Genomic DNA, 25,083 nt, shown 5'->3' on the forward strand with positions numbered 1-25,083 from the left:
ACGGTTATCTTAATAATGATTATGTTTGGGTTGAAGAATTCACTTTTATTTTCCTTTTATTTTTCTTATAGTTATGAAATTTTCTATGATGTACTTTATATAATAAAATATGTATTATTAAACATTTATTTCTTAAACCACTTATGCGTACAACAACATAGGGATAATGATGGAAAGAATATCTATGTTTTTCTATTTATACACATCATCAGAGCTACAAAGGTAAACTGTAAACTATGGCATAAGCTAAACTGAGGTTATACATTAACAAATATTCTCCTCCAAACTGTCCTCAGGGCTGTGAGAAACCATCATAAATCCACAGTTACAGTAAATATAACCCCAAAGTATGTCCAAGTTATGTGAATATACCATTTTTATTTATATGTTTTTTGTTTTTTTTCCGGTACGCGGGCCTCTCACTGCTGTGGCCTCTCCCGTTGCGGAGCGCAGGCTCCGGACGCTCAGGCTCAGCGGCCATGGCTCACGGGCCCAGCCGCTCCGCGGCATGCGGGACCTTCCCAGACCGGGGCACGAACCCGCGTCCCCTGCATCGGCAGGCGGACTCTCAACCACTGCGCCACCAGGGAAGCCCTATTTTTATGTTTTAAGGAAGCAACCATCTTATGCAATTCAGGTCATCTCTTGTGCTTAGCATTTAGGAATTTTTATAGACTTTTCACTGATAAAACTTGAGTATCATGCGCACAGAATAAAATGCTATATGACTTCAATAAAAAAAACTAATTTCTCAAACAGATAAACCAAATGCTGAAAAATTTTAAAGAATTTAAAAAATCATCAGCCATAACAGTCTTTTGTAACCGAATCTTTATCAGTCAGGCAAATATTCAAACCATACGCTTTGAGTACCTATGTATCCTGTAGTGTTCAAAGAGAAGCAAAAACCAGCAAATGAAAACATCATGATCCCTATGAGGAGATTTCGGTTTAGATAAACGCAACCTGCTGCCTCCCCTTCCCCCACCCCTCCAAATCCCATCCTCCCAAACATGTAAATATTTATTTGCTTTGTATTCCTCGTGTTCAACCGTTGTCTGTTAGTGTTGGGCCACTGTTTTCCCGAGCTTCATGAACGAGCTGTACGTACAACTATCAACCACCCAAGATATTAACGACAGAAAGTTCTCTAAATCTTGAAACTGATTAAAGTGTGCACTGTTCCCACTCAATCTACTACAACTGGACTTTCATTTTTCTGCAGATAAAAATGGAGCACCTGTAAAGAGCTTTGGAAAATATTCATAGACCCCACATGTACAAATGAATCAATTTCCAAATAACAAGACACAATGGCGAGAGGAGCACTGCTATGTGGCTGCTTTGCTCTCCCTGCTCTCAGCACTTTATGGTTCCATTTGGCACATCCACACACCTACAAGTTGCCTGGCTGGTAGTTATTACTTTTTGCAAAACTAAGGAATGTGAAGCAAGTTAAGGAACTAGGGAAACAAAAATGGGAACAGCAAGCAAACTATACAAAGAGAGTTTTTTAGTACTCCACTAAATTACGTACAGAAGTGTATTCAAGAGAAGTCCATGCAGTTTTCAATTATTTTTTTAATGTGTCTCTTACCTTTGCTTTTATTATCAGTTCCTCGTGCTTACGAATTAGCTCCTCATTGTCTGAAAGGGATGAACCTAGACTTTGTTCCTGTAAATCTCTTATGGTTTTCTGAAACCAACAAGTAACCTAGGTAAGAAGCAACAAAGACAGGTCAAATTTCAAATGATTAGAATAAATGAGTAAAAATCCAGAAATCCTTTCCTAAGCTTTCAAAACTTAAGCTACTTCAATTTCTTTTTATATAAACTCATGTGTTAAGTTAATATAATCAGGTTTTTTTCTTCATTTCATTCTCTACATGCTTAAGAGAAAAAACAAAATAATACCCCCAAATCATGAGAACAATATATCATTTCACTGGATTACATAGCATGAAGAAAATAATTCAAAATCTCCTAGCAAAGAACCAAAATAGACTCCCAAATTTGGGGAATATAATTTCCCAAATTTATGTTCCCCTATAAACCATGCATTCTTTTAGAATATAAGATTATGAATCTGAGTGTAGTTACATAGACTCACATGAAGATATTAAATAGCATATGTAGAATTATGTTTCTACTATTAGAAGACAATGCAAAAATATTTATTTTGTTGCAATTGCTGAAAATCTGTACTCAGAAAATGAAATGGAGAAGTTATTAAAATTCCATTAACATGATAAATGTCTAAGGGCATAACTCACATTCATTTAGACTTGATTTACAATATGTGCCTTACACAGTGTTAAAACAACAAATAACAAAAGACTTGAAAGAAGCTGTGCTTTTAAAAATGATGATGTAAGTTGACGTGAGACTGATAACATGTGGCCCCTGGATGCAGATTCCTTATCCCAATTAAAGGAAAGAGAGATGGATTTTTACTCTCAAATCTTATACAGCATTATTCTCATGATCACATCATAACTACTGATTCGTAAGAACCCCACTACATGCTAAACAGTTTGCTAGTTGGTTTTCGGGCATCATCTCTTTTTCTCTCAACAACTCTATAACAAGTATGATATCGACACTGTAGAGATGAGGAGAGGTTAAGCAGCTTATCCAGGGCCATACAGTAAGTGGCAGGGCCAGGATCTGTTCCCACACCTACATTACTCCAAAGTCCATGCTCTTTCCACTGTGCCCTGCTACCATCCTTGGGTAACTTAAAGTCTGTGGTCATCAGGGGAAATTACTTCACATCTGAAAAATGAATCCCAGCAGCCCACTCAAAGTGGTGGCACTGCCCAGGATATACACTAGATCTTTCTCCAGCCTAACTTGTCTTGTCTGCCACAGCCTCAGGATTTCTCTGAACTCTTATAACATGGAGAGACATGTGAAGCAGGTGGCCAAAGAGAAAGCTACGTTAGTCCTGAAGCTCCACACAGCAAACATACATCACAGGGCTTCCCTGGAGGTGCAGTGGTTAAGAACCCTCTTGCCAATGCAGGGGACACGGGTTCGAGCCCTAGTCTGGGAACATCCCACATGCTGTGGAGCGACTAAGCCTGTGCACCACAACTACTGAGCCTGTGCTCTAGAGCCCACGAGCCACAACTACTGAGCCCATGTGCCGCAACTACTGAACCCTGTGTGACTAGAGCCTGTGCTCCACAACAAGAGAAGCCACCGCCATGAGAAGCCCACTTGCCACAACTAGAGGAAGCCCGCACGCAGCAACTAAGACCCAACGCAGCCAAAAATAAATAAAATAAGATAAATAAATTTATTTTAAAAAAGATGGCAAACTTAATGGATAAATGTTAAAAAAATAAATAAACATACACCACCAACACACACACACACACACACACACACACACACACACACACACTACAAAGAAGTCAAGTTAGGGCTTACGGAGAAGAATACACTCCTTTACCATTACAGGGCTGATATAACAAAGCTGATTATGAGATCAAATGTCTATACCAACACTTAGCATTTTCCAGTGTGGAACAGGCAGTAAAATAGGCAGCAACAGGGTTTCTTCAGCTTTCTGCTAATTGGAAAGCTTTGTTGACCAGCATTTTAGGCTACTATCAGTGCAAAGAAAAGAATAACAGTGACCCTGTAGCAGTTTTCATGTGAAGTACGCCTCATTCTCTTCAGAACATTTGGTGATCTGTGCACAATACACATATCAGCCGGTCCCCATATCTCAAGTACGGTGTTTATGTATTTACAATTATTTGAGGATGGTTTGTCTTTCTGGTATCCCAATTAGAACTAAATGATATGTATTATGTGCATATCAGAACCCCCAGAGAGTATTTTATCAAGAGCTATAAAATTTGTACATTAATTTATTAAATTTTTATTAAAATTTATCACAAAAGATGCAGTAGGCCCATATAAAAACACAACTAGATGAATGATTTAAGGGTTTCATCCAAGAAAAATGGATCCTGAACATAACTAACTTTCAGAGATCCTTTATTTTATTAAGTACTGGGAGTGAGCTTTATTTATTTTTAGCTAAAGTGGTAAGAACTCAAATATCTCAAGAATGCTTTAATAGGGAAAGTTAATATAGAATCTGAGTGAAGAAAGCATGGATACAAACAGGTGTTCACTAATCTCTAAAAACAGGTGAGAAGTCTGAACCCTCAGATAATCTTATTAAATTCTGTGAGTCAAAGACTTGTTATCTAACATATGCCAGCAGTGATGAAAGCTGGGAAGGAGCAAGATGTTTTGATTTTTTAAAGTTATTTACTGACCTCATCCCCTAGATTTGGCAAATACTATTTCAACTCCCCCCAAAAGGATACTATTCCCTTGGGCATGGCAATACTAAATATTACCTAAAAGAGAATGTAAGATCTATGGTGGTATTCCATATATCCTGATCACATACCTGCCTGATAAAGCATACTGACTCTCTAGATCTACACATTTTTACTACCAAATGCACCCTGGGAAGAAACATAAAAACAGGTTGGCATAACACTCAGAAGAAAATGGTTCATCATCGGGGTGTTACATCTCGTCATGAGGCAGTCACATACATGAGCAGCCTCTTAGATCAGATTTACTTTGTGTGCTGGGAGATGCACGCAGAATAGATTCTCAGAGTCCATCTGATGTAAAAGCAAGACACCCTAAATAACTGACAGCATGTCAACCATAATGTAAATCAGTCATTGCATCCCGTGAGTAGCTACTGCAGACAGCTGCATAGATATTCCAAGAGCACTTTTTATAAGCGTTTAAATTATATCAGCTGCTGTTCAAAAGCCTCAGTGATAAGTACAGTAAATGATGCATCAGGACATTCTATTCTATAGAACATGGTCCCTGCAAAAGGATAAAAACATGAGCCAAGGGTTGGGGGCATGTGGAAAGAAAGGAAGAACAAAAAGCATTCAGAGTATGCACTGGAAATTGGTTCTGGGCAATGATGGATTAAAAGGGAAAATAAGAATATTTTTACTTTCTCTTCCCAGTTCCTACCTTTCAGATTGATCTAAGTGATATGTTTGTGGCCATCCCACCTGTCTGACATGACATTCTAAGTGTTCAGTACTCAGAGGAGGTAGAACTAAGGTAGAGAAGGAGTGGGGTAGATCTTTTTTTGCGGAGGGGAGGTGGGGATTGGAGGGGAAACACTTACTAGAGGTTGAAGGGAGCCAGAGAGAAAGGGAAGGGAAATCAACAAAGATGCAGAGAAGGAGCAATCAGGGATGTTCAATGAAAACCAAGAGCTGCCTTGGAAGTTAAAGAGAGATGCCAGGAAGACTCAGTCAAATGGTGTAGATCTGCTTTGTCCTACACTGTAGCTACTAACCACATATGGCTACTGAGTACTTGGAATGTGACAAATCCAAATTGAGATGTGTTCTAAGTATAAAATAGCTGATTTCATAGACAGTATAAAAAATAATGAAAATATCTTGTTGATTGTTAATATTGATTAAATGTTGAAATACTCTTTTAGATATGTTGGATTAAACAAAATATATTATTGCTTTTCTTTTTTTTATGTGACTTTTTTCTCTTTAAATTTTTTTTCACATTTTTTTTGTTTGTTTGTTTGTTTGTTTGTTTTTGCAGTACACGGGCCTTTCACTGTCGTGGTCTCTCCCGTTGCGGAGCACAGGCTCCGGACGCGCAGGCTCAGCGGCCATGGCTCACGGGCCCAGCCGCTCCGCGGCATGTGGGATCTTCCCGGACTGGGGCACGAACCCGTGTCCCCTGCATTGGCAGGCGGGCTCTCAACCACTGCGCCACCAGGGAAGCCCTTTTCACGTTTTTAATATGTCTACTAGAAATTTAAAATCACATTTATGGCTTGTATTATATATTTTATTGGATGGTTCTGTAATTCAAGGATATTCAGAATATCCTTATTTGTTAAATGTAGATCTAAGGACTGAGTATTAATTAAGGGTAATTTAAAATAGCAGAGTCAAGAGAACAGTGGGATGAGATTATGGTTGGTAAACATGAATAGACCGCTGAGTGGTGGTGAGGAAGTAGAGCTAATGACTCTTTCAGAGAAGTTTATTGGATAAGGAAAGGGGGGGATTGGTTGACAGCTTCAAGGAAAGCAGAGGTAACAGAGGGGTTCTTTCCAACTTTCTCATTTGATTAGATGAGACGTAAGCATTTTTTGTAGGTGCGGGGTACTGAAGATGCATTAAGGAAAGTTGAGGCAGGAATGTATTGATACCAGAAAGAGTGGGAAGGTTGGAAGGAAGCACTACTGATCTTATCAGCTTTGGGCAAGAAAAGGCTAGTTTTTGCTTGTTGAATGATCCAGTCTCACCTTAACCCCTGCTGGGAGATAAGAATGAGGAAAGTAAGAGAAGTGAATAGGACCTTCCCAGAGCCGTGTCAGGTACTATATAGGCAGGTCTCAGGTTACCTCACCCAATCCTTATACCTCCTATGATGGAGGCAGTTGCTTTTTCAACAGATAAGGAAACTGAGCCCCAGTCAGGGTAAGCAATTCATCTAAGGTCACACAACCAACAAGAGGAAAGTCCTACAAGTTGAGGCAGAAATGCCATAGTCAGAACTCATGCTTCCCTGTCTAGTGTTTTTTCTTCTCATCATATCCATCTGTAGAACCAAAGGATTCCAGGGAAGAGGAATGTTTCTTATTAGGCTATGTTCACGAATATTCTTAAGATAAAACTAAAATGCAACACTATAGTTACAGAATCTAATTCTAACATGGAAGTAAGCCCTGTGAATAATCGCGGGGGCTCAGTGGACATACTGCGTTAGAGAGGAGAACGGACGTGTGGGCCAGGTCTGCCAGAAGGAGTGCCTTAGAGGCAGAGGCCGGATGCAGGCAGAGGTGACAGCAAGGACAAACTGAGAATTCCAGTTCCCAAACAGCACGTGCCAAAGACGGGACTAAAACACGGGGAACACAAGCAATAGAAAAATGCTTTCTGACAATCAAGGATAAACAACTCAGGTGGCAAGAAGGTAAACTTTTGCTGCAGCCCAAAGCTAGGCATCACACTGCCATAAACCATCACGGTCTCTTTTTCTGCAATTTGTTCTACAATCCAAGATCAGATCTTATTTTTTGATCTTTGTTTAAAACTATGCTGGGGGAGGTGAACTAGCAATAAGCAATTCAAACATCTTAACAGAAATGCTTAAGGGAAGATAAAAATCTCTCCAGATCACTTTCATTTTCTTTTCCATGTGCAGAACAGTTTTTGATGAATAAACAGTTACTATTAGAGACAAACTGATAAAGGAGGAAAAAGACATCAGTTATGTCTCTTCTTTAACTCAAGATGTTTTGATAGTCTCTTTTCCAATTATCAAAGATGCACACATATACAAAGGTGTTTTCAATTATAGTTGATGGCCTCAGGTGACAGTTCTAATGTCTACTTTGATTTTGAAGGCATGTTAGTATTATAACAACCATTTTAGCTCCTGTAAGGTTTTGTTCTTTTTCTTTTTTACAGTAGGGAAACCAGTTGTCATTATTTTGTATTAGGAAATCTGGTCAAATGTGCTCTGTATTTAACTAGGCAATAACCAGACTTCAAATATCCACTAGCTCCATTAGGTGATAACACATATTAGGAGAAGAGGCATGGAAACGTGTCTCTGATGATTGTACTTGAGGGCTTGGGAGCAGAGAAAGAAAAAGAATTCCTGCCAAAAACATGGCTTGGGATGTATTCTGGGACTGATCTAATTATTGGCTTGTTATTATTTGGACTTCATCTCAGCGACTCTAGGAAGACAAAGCTCACAATCTTCTTTTGTGGAACTTGAAAGCCCTCCATGACTTACTGAAGTCAACTGGAAGGTATTAGTATCTCCTCAACAAATGATCAGATCCCAGTATTCTCTATTGATGCGCAGTAAGAAAGCTAAAATATGTTTGCCTTGAGGCAAAATTTTTGTTACTTTAACAGCTTCACAGAAAATCTATCTCCCTGTCTGGAACCATAATTTTATGTATTTAATTATTCTACTTGTGCTAACATATTTGTCTTCTGATTATTTTGACTTGTCTTAACATATCATTTCTCTTCTCACATCTATATTTCAAGAAAAATGGCACTAAGGACTTCTTCCCTTCCCAAGATTGCCCTCAACTCTTGTTTGTGTTTAGGCAGTTTCTTAACCTCCAACTACTTAAGCAGTCGAAACTATTTAGTCCAATGAATAAAATCAATACAGTAGTAGTCTCTGGACCTAAATTCTATTTCTAGCATTAACTCTGAGTCATTGGTAAGAATCCTACCAGCAGTGGAAGGAAGTCTTTTTTTCAAGAAAGGAAACAGAGACCCAGACGAGTGTCCTGGTGATGTGTATCTCTGCCTAAGATATCTAAGGCATGGTTTTCCCAGTATAACTTAGGGTTCCACCCTAAATGATCTGGAGCCATTCACTGTGTGAGTGTGTGTGTGTGTGTGTGTGTGTGTGTGTGTGTGTGTGTGTGCGTGCGTGTGTGATAGAGAGAAAGAGAGAGGGAGAGAGAGGAACATACAGGGCTACTTGGGAGTGAGACCAAAGTCTGACATTTTCATATTATCATCCCAGATCCTAGGTCAAGCAGCCTAAGGGAGTTCATACTGAAGCTTTGGCCTAAACACCTAGTTGTCAGAAAAAATTAGAGCCAGAAACTGTCATATTGACAGGATAAATAACTGTTACATTTTAAAGGATGTTTTAATCCTTTTAAAGTGTGCCATTTAGTTTGTTTGCTTATGAGCTGCCCTATAAAAAGCATTAAAATTAATTGGGTCTCTTTGCTTGTCTTTGGGAACCATGAAAATGAGGGTAGAGGAGAGAATGAGTCCCACTCCCTGCCCAGTATGGGGTGGCAGTGGTGTTGAGAAAAGGAAAGCCAACCATCTCTAGCACCAGAAGCAGGGAAGAAAAAGAGTTCAGGATGGTGGAAAGATACACAGGCAGCCCTGGGGCTTAGCAGACAGCTCAAGCAGCAGCTGCTAACTTTGTCACACAATGGAAGGTGCATACAATGGGAGCAGTGAAGAGCCTTTTCCAGGGAGCACACACATCAAACAGCTTTGTCACCAGTCTTATCACTGCTGAGAAGGTAATTTAGTCACAGTGTGTGTGCCCCAACCCTCTTACCAACTTAAGTAACTATGCCCAATTAAAATGTTGTGAAGCCATCAGTCCAATTGAATGGTATACTGAAGTGAAAAACTAAGCTTAATGAAAATATAACCAATTACAATAGGTATAAATGAGCTAAAGAAATAGCTAAAGGGTGGAGAAATGGAGAGGAAAATTGATTTTTAACTTAATCTTACAAATAAAGCTGACCTTTTGAATAAACTAGGCTGGATACCAAGCCATGAAATGGCATTTATTCCCCCTCCACATAATTTTAGAAAGCTAAGATTATCTAGTGATTTAGAGAATTGGAATGGGATCTGGGTAATATGTAGGATTTTAATGTGCTGGTGATTATCCAGTAAAGCTCAGAAACTAACCATCGAAAGATGTAGTGATATGGTGAACATTTGTTGAGCACTTACCATATGCCAAGCCATGCTCTAAGAATATTTACATATATAATCTTGCTTTTTTTTTTTTTTTTTTTTTGCTGTACGAGGGCCTCTCACTGTTGTGGCCTCTCCCTTGCGGAGCACAGGCTCCGGACGCACAGGCTCAGCGGCCATGGCTCACGGGCCTAGCCACTCCGCGGCATGTGGGATCCTCCCGGACCGGGGCACGAACCCGTGACCCCTGCATCGGCAGGCGGACTCTCAACCACTGCGCCACTAGGGAAGCCAATCTTGTTTATTTTTATAACAAATGTATAAATAGATACTATTATTATTCCCATTTTACAGAAAAGGAAACTGAGGCACAGAGGCTGAGTAACTTGCCCAAAGTCATAAAGCAAGTAAATATAAAAGTTGGGATTGATATCCACACCATCTGTACCAGAGTCCTCTGTTTCTACCTTTGACATGCAATGTCATTGAAAGTAATGGTAGTAGCAGGCACTCTAATTAGGAGGGGGTCCTATTGCTTTCAAAAATCACATGTTTCTCCTACAAACACTTTAAGATACTTTGTATTTACCCTGGCATAACTTTGAGTGAATTCTAGAGACAGCCTATGTGCTAAAATGAAATTCTGTGATAAATTTTAATCTATGAGTGGTTGGAAAGTCATGTATATCTGTTACTGGATTGAACTATCAGATACCAGTATCCAATAATAAGATAATTCAACCCTTATTTAAGTCTTATGCCACCCAATGTTAAAAAGCTATATTCACGGGAAGGGGGGGAAGATAAATTAGGGGTTTGGGATTAACATATACACACTACTATATATAAAACAGGTAAACAAGGACCTACTGTATAGCACAGGGAACTATACTCAATATCTTGTAATAACCTACAATGCAAAAGAAGCTGAAAAAGAATATATATATATATATAGAGAGAGAGAGAGAGAGAGAAATACACGCGTATATATAAGTGAATACCTTTGCTGTACACTTGAAACAAACAGAACATTGTAAATTAACTATACTTCAATTAAAAAATTAAAGCTAAATTCAAAGAAAGATTTAAAAAAAACCTTGCTATGTTGTAGCCACTAAGCTAGGCACTTTTGTTACCTCATATTAATTTAAGCTGGTCAACCATTCAAGCTCTAAATCCTAGTTAGAAGGTAGCATCATACAAAGGAGAATATACATGCATGTGCACACATCTGTGAGCACACACACACACAAACACACAGAGTTTTACAGTTGCCCAGCAGGTACAAGACTGGTGCCCTGAGGCTGTGCTTATATGTGTCATCACTGATATCATTTAAATTGACTATTAACAAAGAATATGATTACATATGGTTACATGATTATGATATACATGGTACTCAAATTATAAAAACTTCCAAATGTGAATTCTATTACCCATTTTTCCTCCCACAAAGATTGTTATCTTGTAAGCATATGTGATCTGGGTAGTAAAAATATTATCTGCCCTTATGTCTTATTTAATTCTCCTAGATGTCCTTGATACTGTCTTGTACAAAGAGACCATGAATAACCTAGTTTTAATTTATTTGTTTGTCTCACTTATTCCTGACTGGAGCAATTGAGAAAAATTACATTCATAAATCTTCTTGCCAAGATAATTAATTATGCACAAAATACTCCAAGCTGCTTCTGATTTTCATTAATGAAGCAGATTATCTGCAAAATAAGACGAGGCTGGAGTTGGGAAAAAAGGTCAGCTGCTCATCTTTAAACGTAAAACAAGTGCACTTTTTTTTTTTTTTTTTTGCGGTACGCGGGCCTCCCACTGTTGTGGCCTCCCCCGTTGCGGAGCACAGGCTCCAGATGCACAGGCTCAGCAGCCATGGCTCATGGGCCCAGCCGCTCCGTGGAATGTGGGATCTTCCCAGACCGGGGCACGAACCCATGTCCCCTGCACCGGCAGGCGGACTCTCAACCACTGCGCCACCAGGGAAGCCCCAAGTGCACTTTTTTACATCTGAAAACAATGATAAAGAGAGGACATGCTATGATTATGTTTTTTAGGCTATCACATCCCAATTAAGATAGAAAAGTATGTGGTTGGCAAGGTATCTAGATCTCCCTCAAGCATATGACTGGATTAAATAGTTCATTTTGAATCTTCATGTGATTTTTTTTTTTTTTTTACTGCAGAGGATAAGTGGATGAGTATTGCCACAGTCTTGAAGCAGAATGGCAAAATTACTACCTTAAAAATAAATAAATAAAACTTACTGTAGCTGCTTTTTCAATCTTGGGAAATTGTCCTGTGTTTGGGAAGCCTCTTTGCGGATAGAATGTCTCTGGATAAGAGAGGTCGTGGTTTAAAAGGGATAAACTACTCTGTATGATAAAGTAAGAGGAGTTTTTAGTGTATTCTTGGAAGCTCTAGAGGCAGGGGTTGGGGGTTATTAATTCAATAGAAAGAAATAAGAGGAGGGTTCTTTTTAAGGGGACAGCAGCTCTGGGAACATGGTGTCAGGTCAGGATTAGGGGAGAGAGAAAAGGACAAAGAGAGAGAAAGAGAGAGGGAGAGAGTGCCATATGATACGGAGGACAAGGAACTTTGGAAACAGTTGTCTGATAAACAATTTTAAGTTTATTCTTGTCCTGAGCACTAGTTCTCCTTTGTTATGCCAGAATCATCAGTTAAAGACTATTGAATTGGATAATAGCATTCTGGGTAATAAGCATATGAAGGTGGGGTGGGGGAAGAACTAAATTGGGGAGGCGCTATGGCTTGACAGGCAAAGCACAGAAGAAGCAGGACAGTGAATAGTAGCAGTCAAGACAAAAGGGCTGAAGGTGGAGGTGGGTTGAAAAGTATATAGTGACTTAAAGGAGGAGATGACAAAATGCAAGCCGACTGTATGTCTGGAGGTGTCTGCATTTGGGTGTCTGCTCTATGTCACCCCCTCAGAGAGGCCTTCTGTGATTCCTTCTCTGATTAAAAGTAGACCAACACAAGTGAAAATTCACTGCCCTATTTGATCTTCTTTATGGCACTTGTCATTGTTCATTTGTTTATCATAGGCCTTTCTCATCACACTAAAACAGTGGTTCACATCTGGGGGTAATTTTGGCCCCCAGGGGACAGTCAGCAATGTCTGGAGACCTTTTTTGGTTGTCACAACTAGAGTATGTTCTACTGGCATCTGGTGGGTAGACGCCCTGAATGTTGCTCAACTCCCTAGAGTGCCCAGGACAGCCTCCCCAAAGGAGTTACTTAGCACCGGTTATCAATAGAGCTGAGAATGAGAAAATGCACTAGAAGGAAAATTCCTGGAGGAAAAGGACTTTATCTTGTGTGTTATGTATCCCTAGTACTTATAATAGGATCTGGGTACATAGTAGGTACTCAATAGGCATAAGTTGAAAGGTTGATCATTTAAATCCTCATTTTTCCAGCTTGAAAGAACTAGTTTCTCCTGGATCATCTTTGCTACCAGCTGTATGTGCATCTCTCCAGTTCGGATCAGAGCAACAATATAAAATATATGAAGAGACCCCTTTCCTATGCATCCAGACCAGGAGATGTCCTTCCACATCATTTCTCTCTGAAAATTCCCTCCAGTTAATCTGTACAGATTAAAGCATGGGCTTGAGGCAGTTATAAATATAGCCATAAATATCCTACCTATTTGAGTTGGGGGTTTGCAAAGAGAGTTCTGTCCACTCTTACTCTCAAGTGATCGGGACACAAGGAACGCACAGCAAGCACATTGACAACTGACCAGAGCTGGGCCTGCAGTCTGAGTAATGAGCTCTAACAAGCCTGCAAACTCATCAACCTCCCACCCCAAAGCCCTCTAACCACTGAGCATCCAGACATAGGCCAAGGTCATATTTCTTCATTGGTGCCAGGCTACTCTTCTAAGAACCTTATCTCTATTTCGGGCTGACAGACTTTTTCACTGGCATTAGCAGCATCATGCCTCCCCAACACTCAAGAAAATTGCAAAGAACTTTTCAGAATTTCAAAGAAATGTAACTAAAGGTAGTGACCTGGACAGAAGCACGAAAGAGAATCCAACAATAGAACCTCGTCATTTTCAAAACTGCTAGCGGGTATTCTCCCATTTAAAAAATCAGTATTATAATGAGAAGAAGTAAAATCTTTGTTTTTATATTACTTGCTTGGGAAAACAACTTCGTAGTCTGAATCAAAGACCAAAAGATTTGACCACGATGACTGAAAAGCTGCCCCAGGAAATGGCTCATCCACATAAGAAGCAAACTTCATTAGACAAGGTCAGAACACCATCAGTGCCCCTTTGGGTTACCTGACTTTCTTGTTGGTCCCACTGACATATCTGCAGAACCTGACTCAATTCCTGCTGCTGTTGCTTCAGGTACTTGTCTAATTGCCGTCTCCTGTCTTGGAGAAGTTCAAGAAGACTGTCAATCTTCAGGCAGCTGTTTTGAGCTCCCTGAATCATCTCGGGATTCACATTAGGTCCATCACACTTGATTTTTTCTATGAAGTCAGTGAGTTGTTGACTTTTGTTTAAAAGGGCTAGAGATCGTTCTAAGAGTTCTAGAAGAAAATTAGAAAAAAGAATAGTGATATGAGCAAGTTTTTATATAGTAATATTTGGACTCATCATATAATTTAAAATATATGTAACCTTCTATTAAAAATAAGGAATTCAAATGTGTAAACATAAAATGCCTCCAATTCAACTGGTCCAATAACTTGGCCTAACAACTGCTATGGTGCTAACTGCCAAATGGTAGGATGCTGAAGTTCAGTGATGGCATAAGTCAGTACAGGGGAGTGGAAAGACTGTGAGATTTGGGCACTGGTTCAGTTGGTTTTTAGTGGTGATATGCTGGTTAAGGTGCCCACTCTCCTTGTAGCACTCTACATCCTGAGGTGATTGGACTAAATCTGAGGTTTAAAGGCTAATGCCTGAAGTAACCAAACAAAAGCTCAGTGAATATGCAGGCCAGGTACCCAGAATTCAGGGACTATGGCAAAGTGGAAAATACATGCCCAGTCTCACAGGATCTGCTGTCACCCCGTGCTGACCAACTGTGGACATGAGGGAATACAGGGTCAGTGTTGATGGGGCTTCCAATTTTTAAAGAATTATAAACACGGATTTTTATATGAAAGCTTCTGATTTTTAACTGTTTTGTAATTGTTGTTTTTTTTTTTTTTTTGCGGTATGCGGGCCTCTCACTGTTGTGGCCTCTCCCGTTGCGGAGCACAGGCTCCGGACCCGCAGGCTCAGCGGCCATGGCTCACGGGCCCAGCCGCTCCGTGGCATGTGGGATCTTCCCGGACCGGGGCACGAACCCGCGTCCCCTGCATCGGCAGGCGGACTCTCAACCACTGCGCCACCAGGGAAGCCCTGTAATTGGTATTTTTTAAATTAAAAAATACTGAAGGATCAACAAAACATGGCTCTCTGGCAAATGGGCCACTGGTTTGCACTCTCTGGAGTAGACAGCATTATTGATGTGGGCAACATCTGGTAGAAACGGGAGCTTAAGCCTGAAACCTAGAGTCTGTCATACAGAGTGAAGTAAGTCAGAAAGAGAAAGACAAATACCATATGCTAACACATATATATGGAATCTAAGAAAAAAGAAAAATGTCATGAAGAACCTAGGGGTAAGATGGGAATAAAGACACAGACCTACTAGAGAATGGACTTGAGGATGCGGGGAGGGGGAAGGGTAAGCTGTGGGGAAGTGGGAGAGTGGCAGGGACATATATACACTACCAAACGTAAGGTAGATAGCTAGTGGGAAGCAGCCTCGTAGCACAGGGAGATCAGCTCGGTGTTTTGTGACCACCTAGAGGGGTGGGATAGGGAGGCTGGGAGGGAGATGAAAGAGGGAGGGGATATGGGAACATATGTATACGTATAACTGATTCGCTTTTTTATAAAGCAGAAACTAACACACCATTGTAAAGCAATTATACTCCAATAAAGATGTTAAAAAAAAAAAAAACTGAAGGACTACCAAAGGGAGAGTATAGATGGGGCAATTGACAGTAGCACTTTGAGGATCCCCAACCTCACTTGGGGATCCATTGGAAGAGCCCTTGGGAAACTATCCATTCCCCACAAGCCAGAAAACGTCATCTGTTTCCTGGATTTGTTCAGTCACCTCTTAATTGCATCTCCTCTCCAATCCATTTCATCCATTCTCCATATATTAGAAAGATCATTTCTAAACTCTCTCTCTCTCTCTCTCTCTCTCACACACACACACACACACACACACACACACACACACACACACACACACACACACACACACACACCAATGGCTTCCCAGTGTCTTAGAATTAAGGACAGACCCCTTAACATGATTTCAGTTCTGGCATGGTTTGGTCCCTATTTTCCCTTTCAGATTGTCTGAATCTCTTTACCTCCATCCATATCTTCTTTAAATACCTCACACATGGTATACTTCTTGTTGCCCCAGAACTTCTTACTACATTCTCTGCCAGGGATACCATTCTCCTCAACACATTCCTTCTCCACCTTTATTCTACTCATACTTCAGGTCTTAGTCAATTGTCAATTCCTCAAAGGACAAACCAGACTGGACCAAATCCTCCTATTATGTGTTCTCATAGCACTATGTTCCTCTCATTCACAGCTGTTATCACAGCTATAGCTCTACATTTATGCTTTGGGTTAGCTGACTAAAATCTGTCTTTGCCACTAGGCTCCAATGCAAATATGAGGACAGGGACGGTGACAGTATCCTCAGCACTAGCATAGTGACTGGCACAGGGGAGGTATTCGATAATTTTGTATAATGCTAGAATGAAATCAAATGTATTAAAAGAGGCGGAAGAATTAGAGCTTTAGGTGCTAGAGATCAGCAGTCTGCCAGAGATGTAAAAAAAAGAGGTGTTGGGAAGACTTGGGGTTTTGTGATGGGTCAGTGATAGAAACAGAAGCCAAGTTACCAGGTTGAGAAGTGGGAAGGCGGTGATGAAGTGAAATCAACAGGAAAGGACAATCTTTAAGACATTTGTTGTTAGAAGAAAAAAAAAGGATAGACTATCAGCAGGGTTGAATACACTGCTTTTTATTTTTAGATGGGAGAACTATGAAGAACACCCAGAAAATAAGTATGTCACACTATTAGAAATGGACTTATCAGTGCTAAAAGCCATGCATTCTGGTTAGTAGCTCAGTGTTCTTCCCACTGCTCTGTGGCACTCTCTTTAGCATTCTAGCATCTGACAGTTAAACAACACAGCAATGACTGTGGTATTTGGGTCGATTGGCTCTTTAGACTGACACCTTTTTTTGAGAGATGAAGAGAGACTGAGATAAGGGAAGATGCTGTAAAGAGATATTTTGAGATAAAAAGGAAAGAATTTCAAACAGTTTATGCCATATGACCTAGATCTGTCCAATAAAGTATTAGATGGTGCTATCTGCTCAGAGTAAGAAAGGTGTGATTAGTTGCACTGGGCAATTTGATTGAGGATTAATAATACAAAAAAACAAACCACAAAAACAACCATATTCTTGGAAGCAGGACAGGGAATGGGATAAGTCAAGCAGAAGAAGAAAAGTCAGGGAGAGCATTCAAATTAAAGTAAATCTCTTAAAAGGAGAAGTGGAAACAAACATGAACAAGATGAGAGGGACAGAGGCAGAAGAAACCTATCTGTCTAGAAAAAATTCTTATGTGGAAGGGAAAGAAATAACTTGAAAATGAGGTGAAAACAAGTTATAGAAGTCCTTGGCTATCAAACTTAAGAGTTTTGATTTGTAGAGTCTTAATGTAATCATCAGTATAACTGACTCTCCATATGTAGGTATACATATTTCCTTTATATTCAAGAATCTGTTATGATATTGTAAACAGTTACATACATACATACACACACACACACACACACACACACACACAGGAAGTATGGGCAGGTGGCAGGGTTTCCACGTAGTACTTCTTTTCTTCCTTTCATTGACTAGCTCTTTCACAATAGACTTTTCAAATGAAAGAGGGAAGCACAGCTTTCCATGCTCAGGGTATTGCAGACTGACAATGGGTCAGGCCAACCTGTTCTAGTCCCCACAAAATACATATAATTAGCCAAAATTTCCATTTGCAATCTTTTTCTGGTTTTCTGTTTCAACTTTTGCCAAAATGGTATAACCACCACCATGGTACCACCACGCATACAGCCTCCTGAGCCCAAGTTAATGTGTAAAAATGCACCCAGCCTATGGTCAGTCTGTTAGCTGCTACTACAGTGGTGCTTAAAGTGGATCAATTGTTCTCTAAGTTTCCTCTGTCAGCTTCTTATATCTTACTATATATATATACATTTTTTTTACTGTTTATGCTTTCCTAGCTATTTATTCCATCAGTTGATCGTACAAAGTGATGTATTTTTCCTCAAGGGTAAACTATCTAGATATATCATGAACTTCAAGAAATACAAAATCTGTACAGTGCATTTATTTTAATGATTGTATTTTTCTCCATATACAAACCCTACTTATGACATAATACCTTGTGATGTAAGGCTAGTAGATAGTCAATAAATTTCTGTGGTTTAACTGTTTAATTATATCTAAAAAAATATTAAAGTATACTTTATATTAATAACTTTACAGTTTGTCATCAATATTAAGTATAAATAACAAACTTAAGATGGATAAATGAGGGATGTACACAAGTCAAAGTGAATTTATAGCTTGCTAAATAACCTTTCCAAATGAGTATTTTCTAAAAAGCATCAAGGTCACATTTTGACACTGGGAACATGGGTGATATTTCTTCCAAATACATTTTTAAATATTCCAAATATTACTCAGTGAGATGATATTTCTTAAACTCATTAGTGGGTATTTTAAAATATACACAAACATAGAGAAAATAGTATAATAGACCCCAAAGTACCTATATCTCAGCTGCATTTAAAATATACATAGAACATCTAAGAAAAAGGAAGTAATAATATGATTATTCCTGTGAGGAAGCTTCTTAGGCGCTATGTTCATTTTAAGAAGGCCATTGGAAAACTGGAAGGTGCAATTGTGATTCTTCAGGGCTTAGAACCAATCTTCTCCTCCTTAATGTCCTTGTGGTACCTTGTTTATTGCTCATTTTGCATCTGCTACTGAGTCTTAAATTGGGATTATATACAAATAACAATAAACATACTTTGAGTTGGATGTTATTCTAAACCTTGGAGATTGAGAGATTTAATAACCCTAGTCCTCCAGAGTCTCATAATCTGGTGATGAAGAACAGGGAAATAAATTATTACTACACAGTGTGCCGGGTGGTAAAACAGAGGGACCCACAGAAAGAACAGAGAGAATTCACCAATAAATGTATACATGCCCCATCAAATTGTAGGCTTCCTGAGGACAAGGGCCACATACTCTTTCAACACACATGACTCTGGTTTTCTCACCTGGCACGGGTTCAGAAAATATTGTTTAATTATGTGTTGTTGAATTGAAAGCAACCAGTCTGATAAGTAGTCTGGAAACTATGTTTGCTGGAAAAGACTTTAACTAACTAGGCATGTTCCACCCAAAGGAGAGAAGGCTAGAGAGGACATGTTAGTCTTCAACTATTTCAAGGATTGTCGCATAGTGGAGGAAATGAACGTATTTTGTAACTTTCCAGAGGGTAAAACCTTCAACCCATTCATCCTGGTTCTGATCCCTGAAATGCTACAGAATAAGACAAGCAACATAGCCTTAGCATTGCTGAAGAAGAAAAACGTATAGATTTTGACATAAATTGAAATACCGTGAATATTAGGGATAAGTTTGATTATAGTTTTTCCAGTCATATTATTAACCTTCATTATCCTAACATTCACATTTTGTGCTACTCACTGATCAACATCTCAGACACTTATGATAGTTGCTCGCTGTAGTTATAGCTATAATTTATTTCCTTAAATTTAAAGATAATAGATATTGCTGTGATCTGAATGTGTGTCCCCCTAAAATTCATATGTTGAAATCCTAATGCTCAATGTGATGACATTAGGAGGTGGGGCCTTTGGGAGGTGACTAGGTCATGAGGATGAAGTCCTCATGAATGGGTTTAGTGTTCTTATAAAAGAGACCTCACAGAGCTCCCTAACCTTTTCTGCCATGTGAGGACACAATGAGAAGTCTGCAACCCAGAAGAGGGCCCTCACAAGACCATACTGCACCCTGATCTCAGACATCCAGCCTCCAGAACGGGGAGGAATAAAATTCTGTTGTTGATAAGTCACCTAATCTGTGGTATTTTGTTAGAGCATCCTAAATGAACTAAGACAGAAATGACATCCTTAACTGAAAATCAGAGTTTTGTTCTTGAATATGTATTTCAAATCAGGTAATCTTAATTATATTCCACTGAATTAGTTGATTAATAAATTTCACCAACTCCCATATTATGAAAACAAAGCCCTTGAAGCTATCCTTGGGCATATGAATTGGGAGCCAAATATCCTGACTAGAGTCTCCTGCAATCCCTGTGCTTCACGTATCACATAGAGGGACACAAAAATGTCATGATAAACATGCCACCAGGATGGAAGAATATTTTGTCATCACAAAAATAAACTATGCTTCCTGTCTTTGGCTAGCATTGTTATCCATCTTTCTAGATTAAGAGGAGGCCCCGTGGACTCCCCTGAAAGGCAGGGCATTGGTCCCACCATCAGCTGGATGTCAGGGCCCCGTAGCCTAAGCCCCCCGAACAAAGCAGCACGTGCCCCATGAAAACTGGCTCACTGAGTCACAGATCCTAGTAATTGAAGGAGCCAACATTAACAACAGCATTTAAGCATTCCCCGCTTCTAGCTGCATCCACAAATATTTATGGAAAAGTCCCTACTTCCACAACCTCCCCCTCCAGTCCCTCCAGAAAATGCTTTCATTTGACTGCCTCAGTACTGAACCTCTTCACCAGAGGCATCAGTCACTGTCAGGTTTCTGGAGGTGAAATTGCTTTGTGATGATCTTGTTGGTGGCATGAAGATTGAATTGAGGCCACAGAACCCATCTCAGTGGCCTGGACTCAAGTCACTTTCCAGTCTCCTAAGAGGAATTTCACGTGCTTCTGTTTACCCACTTTGGGCCCAGCTAGATTGCTGCCTCTGTATAAAAATGGGCAGGCCGCTGCTTTAATGCTGATACTTTTGATGCTGTTTATAACCCCTGTTAGTGATAGGTGCTACAGAACAGTAATCTGTTAACATTATAGGTATATATGTAGTCAGATCTCAAAAAATTTACACAGGAAAGATTGAGTCCTTTAATCTTTGAGTTTTAGAAAAATAATGATCTACTATCTAGGGTCCTTTGGATATAAACACAATCTATCTGTGGTTTTAAAGACACCTTTTGTCCCTGTCTAGCATGATCAGGTTTGTGAAGCTAGGTGAGTTAAAACTAAGACAAATGAATTCAGGAAGCCATCCACTTGTACTCAGCTCTATTTGGAAGTAATAATTGAAAGAACCCATTAGGAAGAAAAGAAGTGATTGTTCCTATCTCTTTATCTAATCTGCTTTCACGGAAAAAGATTACAGTAAACAGGTGTTCTTCCACAAATGCCTTTCTTACTGCAGTCCTGGTCCAGCCCAAATTCTGGTGGAAAAGGCCTAGCATACAAATTGTTGGTTAACAACTAGACTATCTTTACAGTTGTTTCGGGGGGAGTTGAAAATAATTTTATATAGTGTTTTATTAGATTTTTATCTGGAAAAAGTTCACTAATCCTTTTTTTTTTTAAACTCCAATAGTAAAGAAAATTTCCGTATTCAGAGCTGTTATTGAAAGGGTGACCTTCATTTCCTGAACCTTAGAAGGAACAGTCACTGAATTCAACCATTTATTCAATCAAGAAATATTTCATGAGGGGCTTCCCTGGTGGTGCAGTGGTTAAAAATCCGCCTGCCAATGCAAGGGACACGGGTTTGAACCCTGGTCTGGGAAGATCCCACATGCTGTGGAGCAACTAAGCCCATGCACCACAACTACTGAGCCTGCGCTCTAGAGCCCACGAGCCACAACTACTGAGCCCACGTGCCACAACTACTGAAGCCCATATGCCTAGAACCACTGCAATGAGAAGCCCGTGCACCGCAATGAAGAGTAGCCCCTGCTTGCCTCAACTAGAGAAAGCCCGCATGCAGCAATGAAGACCCAACGCAGCCAAAAAAATAAACAAATAAAATTAATTAAAACTTTATAAAAAAAAAGAAATATTTCACAAGGATCCACCAAGTGCCGAGACCTCGCTAGATGCTGAGGATATGTAAGGATGAGCGAGGTGGAAATGGCTCCTCCTCAGGAACTAAGATCTAGCAGACTGCATAACTGAACCTCCCAGAGGCTCTTCCTCTACAGCCCCTTAGAATCATTTACAACCAGTTCTTTCTTGCAGAATATGACCAGAAATAAAGCTTTATTTAACCTTACTTGGAACAAGTTGAGGTATACATAATCAGATAAATTAGAAATATACTGTCGGTGGCGCAGTGGTTGAGAGTCCACCTGCCGATGTAGAGGACACGGGTTCGTGCCCCAGTCCGGGAAGATCCCACATGCCGCGGAGCAGCTGGGCCCGTAAGCCATGGCCGCTGAGCCTGCGCGTCCGGAGCCTGTGCTCCGCAACGGGAGAGGCCACAACAGTGAGAGGCCCGCATACCGCAAAAAAAAATATATATATATATATATACTGTCATGCATGAACATTCCCATATTAACAGCTTTAAAACCTTTAAAAGCTTATGTGAGGAAGAAATAGTTCTTGCCTTTGGTATGATGTTCATGAAGCTGAAGGAGTGATTTCAAGGACTCGGCACTCTCAAACTCCTGAGTGTTCTGGAGGAAATCTTCCGTTTGGTCTATTTTAATGGCAAACTACAACAGAAATGCAGGGGAAAGACATATGAAAAACTAAAAAACACTGTGCCACTTTTAGTTATTTGTAAACATTTTTCATGAATTAATGGCCTAGCTGATTGTGTATGTGTTTGTGTGATGAGCTGTGTGTTTGTGTGAGCATGTGCTGGCTCACGTGTTTGTGTGAGGTTTTGTGTTTACATGCAGTCAGTTTACAAAGTACTGGGATAAGAACTTTCTTCTCTTTCCTTTGCATTCTTTCCATACCTGGAAATATGTTATCTATGCTGAAGTAAACCAATTTGTTTACTATTCTAATGTGTACTGAAATTTTAAACTAAAATTATTGTGTCCCATAATACAAATACAGCCAACTGTCAACATTCTAAAGCAGTTTCTCAAAGAACAACTAGAAAGTTTGTTAAAAGAAACCAACAAAATTTTGGTTAACCAGTAACCTACATAATTATTAGTAAATTTAACTTAAGAATCCACTTGAGGTTGAAATATAGTTCATTTTCTTCTCTATAATTAGACCTAGAACTAAAAAATGTAAGTTTCAGAATAATACATAGTCTAATCCCATCTCTACACTTGATTTTAGCCCAAGTGCTGAGAAGTAATGTGTAATCCTATTTCTTATACAAAGCAAAAATACATATATTTGTACAGAAAGTGGTCCAAAAAGATACATAGCAAAGGGTTACCTTTATGAGAATGAATAGGATTAGGGATAGGTGAGGGGTGGTAAACTTTTAGCTTTTAAATCTATAACTTATAATTTTGTTTGCATTTTTATCAATGATTTTATGTACTTTTATAGAAATAAAAATGAAATTAGATGTAACAAGCATGAAAAATAGAAAATTTCTCCTCTGTTTCAAGAAAAAAAGGAAGAGAAATTTGACACCCTAAGTGTTAAGGAACATGACCAGTCTCTCTTTTTGTGTTTCTCCATAGAGGAAGTATGAAAGGGAGATGCTTGAAGTGATGTCAAAATTCTCAGGGGAATAACCTTAGATACAAATTTTAGAAAAGGGCAAAATATACTTGGTTATGCTAGTACAGTATATCCATAGTAGTAGACAAATAACTGGTTTGTTTTAGCACTATGGTTCAAAGGAAATTATTATCATTTATAAGAGCATTTAAATCAACACATTCACCTTTGGATCAGGTGTAGAATAAACTCATAAAGGTGAAGTATCAGTGAGAAAGACATAGAAGCCTATCATAGTGCTTGTTGCCTTTTTTCAAATTTTATCCAAACTCTCATCTTTAGTGAGATTTAGTGATATTTAATATTTAGTGATATTTAATATTTAATTTAGTGATATTTCATATTTTTATGTGACTATCTGATTAACAAGATTTACTATATTTTGATTATTACGATAGCCATATAAAATTCAGTTATAAATGGCATGAAAAGATGAGAGAGCAACTGATGAGCACGTCCCCTTATGAAATGCAGAGAAGGCTTCTACCATCCTGTTAGAACCAGCAGATGGACCCCAGCCACTGTCACTTGGGGACACTGTTTCTAAATTGAAGCACAGTGTCTGAGAAGTCTGTGAGCCTGAAGCCATCTTGTACTATCAACCACGCAATAAGAAGTCATTTTGTATTTCTAAAGAACTCCTGCGTGCACATAGTTCAGTAAGTGGATCCTATCTACATATCGTTTACAACTCTAATTCATTCTATTTCTAATAGTTGATTCTAAAGACATTCTTTGAAGAGAAACTTCAAAGAAAAAGAATAAAACAAAACCCTGGTGGGTAGTTTTGTTCTCCCTGTAGATCACTACAAGAAGTTTTGGAGTCACTGTGTAACTTATATCTATATTTCAACTGGTTTGACACTTTTTAAAAAAACAAACCAATAAATAAACAATGCTTTACTCAGAAAAAGCTTCCTTCAAGTTCTCTTAACTTTTATCTCGGGGATATTTTCTTTTCCCTACTTTTCTTCTTTCTGCAGTTAGTACAGGATAGAAGTGGCAACAAGGGGACACTTTTCAAAGACACTATTCTTAATTTCACCCTCATTCTTTTTTTTTGAATCACTAATGAAAATTGCTTTGGCATACACAAGGGGCAGGGAAAATCACGTAGGAGTTTTCCACCAGCTAAGTATGAAGTAGTCCACAAAATTGGAAGGAGGATAATATATGAAACTTCATCTTTTCATGAGGAATCAGAGTGCTGGGTTGAATTATGGGTTGACTTATACTTCCTTTTATTTCATGTAATATCTGGAAGTCATTTCTCATCATATAGAGAATCAGCTAGTATTAATGCTCCTACCCAGTGAGAAACAAATATTGGACTTAATGTTTAAAAAAAGATAACTTCCTGGGCTTCCCTGGTGGCGCAGTGGTCGAGAGTCCGCCTGCCGATGCAGGGGACACGGGTTCGTGCCCCGGTCCGGGAAGATCCCACATGCCGCGGAGCGGCTGGGCCCGTGGGCCATGGCCGCTGAGCCTGCGCGTCCGGAGCCTGTGCTCCGCAACGGGAGAGGCCGCGGCAAAGGAAGGCCCGCATACCACAAAAAAAAAAAAAAAAAAAAAAAAAAAAAAAGATAACTTCCTATGCTCAAATGACCTGAATTTCAAGGGCACTAATACTTATACCCCACTTACTAAGA

At 39.3% G+C, this 25,083-nt stretch overlaps 1 protein-coding gene across 12 annotated transcripts in view; it reads right to left on the reverse strand.

The window, feature by feature from the left end:
• CCDC141 (coiled-coil domain containing 141) overlaps window positions 1–25,083 on the reverse strand; it is a 210,708-nt gene that overhangs the window by 134,034 nt on the left and 51,591 nt on the right. For all 12 annotated transcript variants that reach the window (XR_008618774.1, XR_008618778.1, XR_008618777.1 and 9 more), the window contains exons 4-6: window positions 22,344–22,452; window positions 13,861–14,114; window positions 1,598–1,714 (exon numbers count right to left, since the gene is read on the reverse strand). Coding sequence is in view for 6 of the 12 variants with exons in the window: in XM_055088821.1 (XP_054944796.1) it covers window positions 1,598–1,714; window positions 13,861–14,114; window positions 22,344–22,452 (480 nt within the window). In the remaining 6 variants the exon portion in view is untranslated. The remainder of the gene's footprint in view (window positions 1–1,597; window positions 1,715–13,860; window positions 14,115–22,343; window positions 22,453–25,083) is intronic.

The sequence above is a fragment of the Physeter macrocephalus genome, chromosome 2 (assembly GCF_002837175.3).
Source record: "Physeter macrocephalus isolate SW-GA chromosome 2, ASM283717v5, whole genome shotgun sequence".
In the NCBI taxonomy this organism is placed as follows: domain Eukaryota; kingdom Metazoa; phylum Chordata; class Mammalia; order Artiodactyla; family Physeteridae; genus Physeter; species Physeter macrocephalus.